The sequence below is a fragment of the Melanerpes formicivorus genome, unplaced genomic scaffold (assembly GCF_026170545.1).
Source record: "Melanerpes formicivorus ecotype bairdi unplaced genomic scaffold, bMelFor1.0.p_v2 SCAF_48, whole genome shotgun sequence".
Taxonomy (NCBI): domain Eukaryota; kingdom Metazoa; phylum Chordata; class Aves; order Piciformes; family Picidae; genus Melanerpes; species Melanerpes formicivorus.
The window spans coordinates 2,365,970-2,368,654 of NW_027142400.1; the positions used below are offsets into that span (position 1 = coordinate 2,365,970).

General features: G+C 61.9%; 1 protein-coding gene across 1 annotated transcript; it reads right to left on the bottom strand.

Annotated features, from left to right (window-relative positions):
- On the bottom strand, positions 1 to 1,529 carry ANKRD9 (ankyrin repeat domain 9). The gene is made up of 2 exons (XM_068160153.1): positions 1,462 to 1,529; positions 1 to 1,082 (listed from the first exon to the last, which is right to left on the bottom strand). The coding sequence occupies exon 2, from the start codon at positions 1,011 to 1,013 to the stop codon at positions 135 to 137; it is 879 nt and encodes a 292-aa protein (XP_068016254.1). The 5' UTR covers positions 1,014 to 1,082; positions 1,462 to 1,529; the 3' UTR covers positions 1 to 134.
- Positions 1,530 to 2,685: the final 1,156 nt, after the last annotated feature.

Genomic DNA, 2,685 nt, shown 5'->3' on the forward strand with positions numbered 1-2,685 from the left:
ATACAATTCTTTTTAAAAAAATACAGTTCTAATTAAAACAGATACTTGGCTGCTGCATTTGCAGCTTTGTATACTGATTCATTTTTAGCACAACAGTATTTATCAGGTGAGCAGGAGGCTCTCATACCACCCCTCTAGCTCTCCAGTTTCAAGTCCAAAGGCTTCAGGAACTGAGGCAGAGGCAGATCATCCAGAGCCTCTGGGAAATGCTCAGGTGAAATGGTCCTTATCAAGACACGCATGGCTCCAACAAACAGGGATGGGGGAACCAAGCCCACCAGGCACTGGAACCTGTTCTCCCCAAGCAGGTCCTGCCACCGCTGGCGATTGTCCAACAACTGCTGTTTCATTGTGAACTGGAAGTCCTGAGGCACGAAGAAGAGGAGGCAGTCGAGGCAGAGGAGCTTGGCACGCATGTTAGCTGCCGGCGTGTGGGAAATCTGCTGCAGCAAGGTGTCGAGAGGGGTATTCCCAGCACTATCCTGCAGGCAGGGTGACGCACCATGCCCAAGCAGCAGGAGCAAGCACTCGGGTCGCACCAGTTCACAGGCCACATGCAAGGCCGTCTTGCCACCCTCTACCCGGCTACAGCCCTGGCGGTCCAGGTGGCCAGCTCTGTCACTCTGCGGGAAGGCTTGGATGGTTTTGAGGATTCGGAAGAGGATGCGGGTCCGGTTGTAGCGAACAGCCATGGCCAGATGTGGGGCCGAGGACTGGCAACAGCTGAAGCTTTGGCTGGGCACGGCCAGGGCGCTTTGAGGGAACTTAGTGAGCAGGTGCCGCGCGTAGGGCTGATGGTCGTGCACCAGCGCATACAGCAGGGCCTCTGAAGGCGAGTACACGCTCACCTTTCCCCCATCCTCCCAGTGGAAGACCTCCATGGTCCGCATGTCCTCCAGAAACCAGACCGGCAACAGGTCCCTCACTGCCTGGTAGAAGGCGAAGGAGGATTTCTTGCACTGCTTCTGGGACTGGGCGCCACGGCCACCGACCCACTGGACGCTCCAGGGCATGGCGGGGAACCGGACTCCGTCGGGGGCTGCCTTTCACCCCAGCGCACATAGACCGCATCGGACCCGGACCTGGGGGAGGGTAAGGGCGGTCAGTACCCTACGGCCGGGGCTCCCCGGGGGCGCCGGCCTACCCGCCCCTCCCGCTGCCGGCGTAGCGGGGACACGCGCGCAACGAGTCGCGGTGGCCCCGCTGCACCGGACAACACCGCCGGTGCAGGGGACACCCATACTGCGGTGCGAGGGAGCCCGGTTCACGGGACTCCCATATCCCCGGTGAACAGGAACTCGTTGCATGAGAAACGCCTCCCCTCGGTATACAGGACACCCGTATCCTTGGTGCAGGGAAACCCGATACACAGGAACGGCCTCCCCTCGGTGCCCAAGACGCCCGAATCCCCAGGGCACGGAACCCGACCCCGCCGCTCCCGCTGCCCGGCTCGGCACTCACCTCTCCGCTAGCCCCGCCGTGCCGCCGCCGGTGGCCGCCGCAGCCGCAGTGAGGGGCGGGGGCCGGTGCCGGGAGCGTGGCGCGCGCTGCCGCGGGGCTCTTTTATCCCCACCCCCCGCCCCGGGCGGTGAAGGTCGGTCAGGACCGGGGAACTGTCCAGCCGCCGCCGATTGGCCGCCGCCCCGGCTCCCCCCGTCGCCCATTGGCTGCGCCGAGAGGACGGGGCCCTGCACCAGCGCCTGCGTCACCGAAGGCAAAGTTCCAAGAAACTTGGCTGGCGACTGCGAGTCGCGGCGGGGCGGACGCTGCCGGGGGAGCCCGGTGGCACGGGCTACGGCGGCCAAGGGTCCAGGGGGTGTGGGGTTCCAGCAGGCAAAGGTCACGATGTCCCAGGTGCTCTGGGGCGTGGGGTCCTGGGAGCATGGGGACTAAGGGCCGTGGTGTCCAAGGGGTATGGAATCCAGGGAGTATGGGCTCCCAGGTGCATGGAATCCGAGAACTATGGGGTCCCAGGTTGTATGGAATCTGGGGAGTCTGAGGTTCCAGGTTGATCGGAGTCCAGGGGCGGATGAGAGTCTTGGGATATGGGGTCCTGGGGCCATGGGGTCCCGATTCTGTGGGGTCCAGGGCACACAGAGACATGGACATAAAGAATCCTGGGGCATGGAGTCTCAAGTGCATGGGATTCAAAAGAAATGTGGTCCCAGGATCACTCGGTCCTGTGGGCATGGAGTCCAGGGCATATGGAGTCAGTGGCACATGGAATCTTGGGGATGTGCAGTCCTTGGGATACAGGGTGCAGACAGCAATGGGTCCCAGGGGCATGGGGTACTCAGTCTACGAGATCCAGGACACACAGGGACCTGGACACATGGGATCTTGGGGGCATGGTGGCTGGGTCACAGGGAGACTTGTGCTTTTTGATACCCAAAGGCTCCTGGGCATAGTACACTGCAGACATGCAGTGCCCCAGACACAGAGGGTCCTGGGTAGATGGTGCCACACGTACCTGAGTTCCCTGGCAGGGCCCAGCCTGACCCATGCAATTCTTGGCTTGGCCCTGGACATAAGCTGGCACGGCCCTTCAATCAGCACTGTCTGCAGGCACCCACGTGTGTGCACACGTGCTTGCTGTAAAACTCGTGGCTCTCACTTCTCCCAGTTAGTGACATTTGCCTGCAGCCCTTCTAACTGAGAGTCACCCTCAGGCTTTGGGCAGGGAAG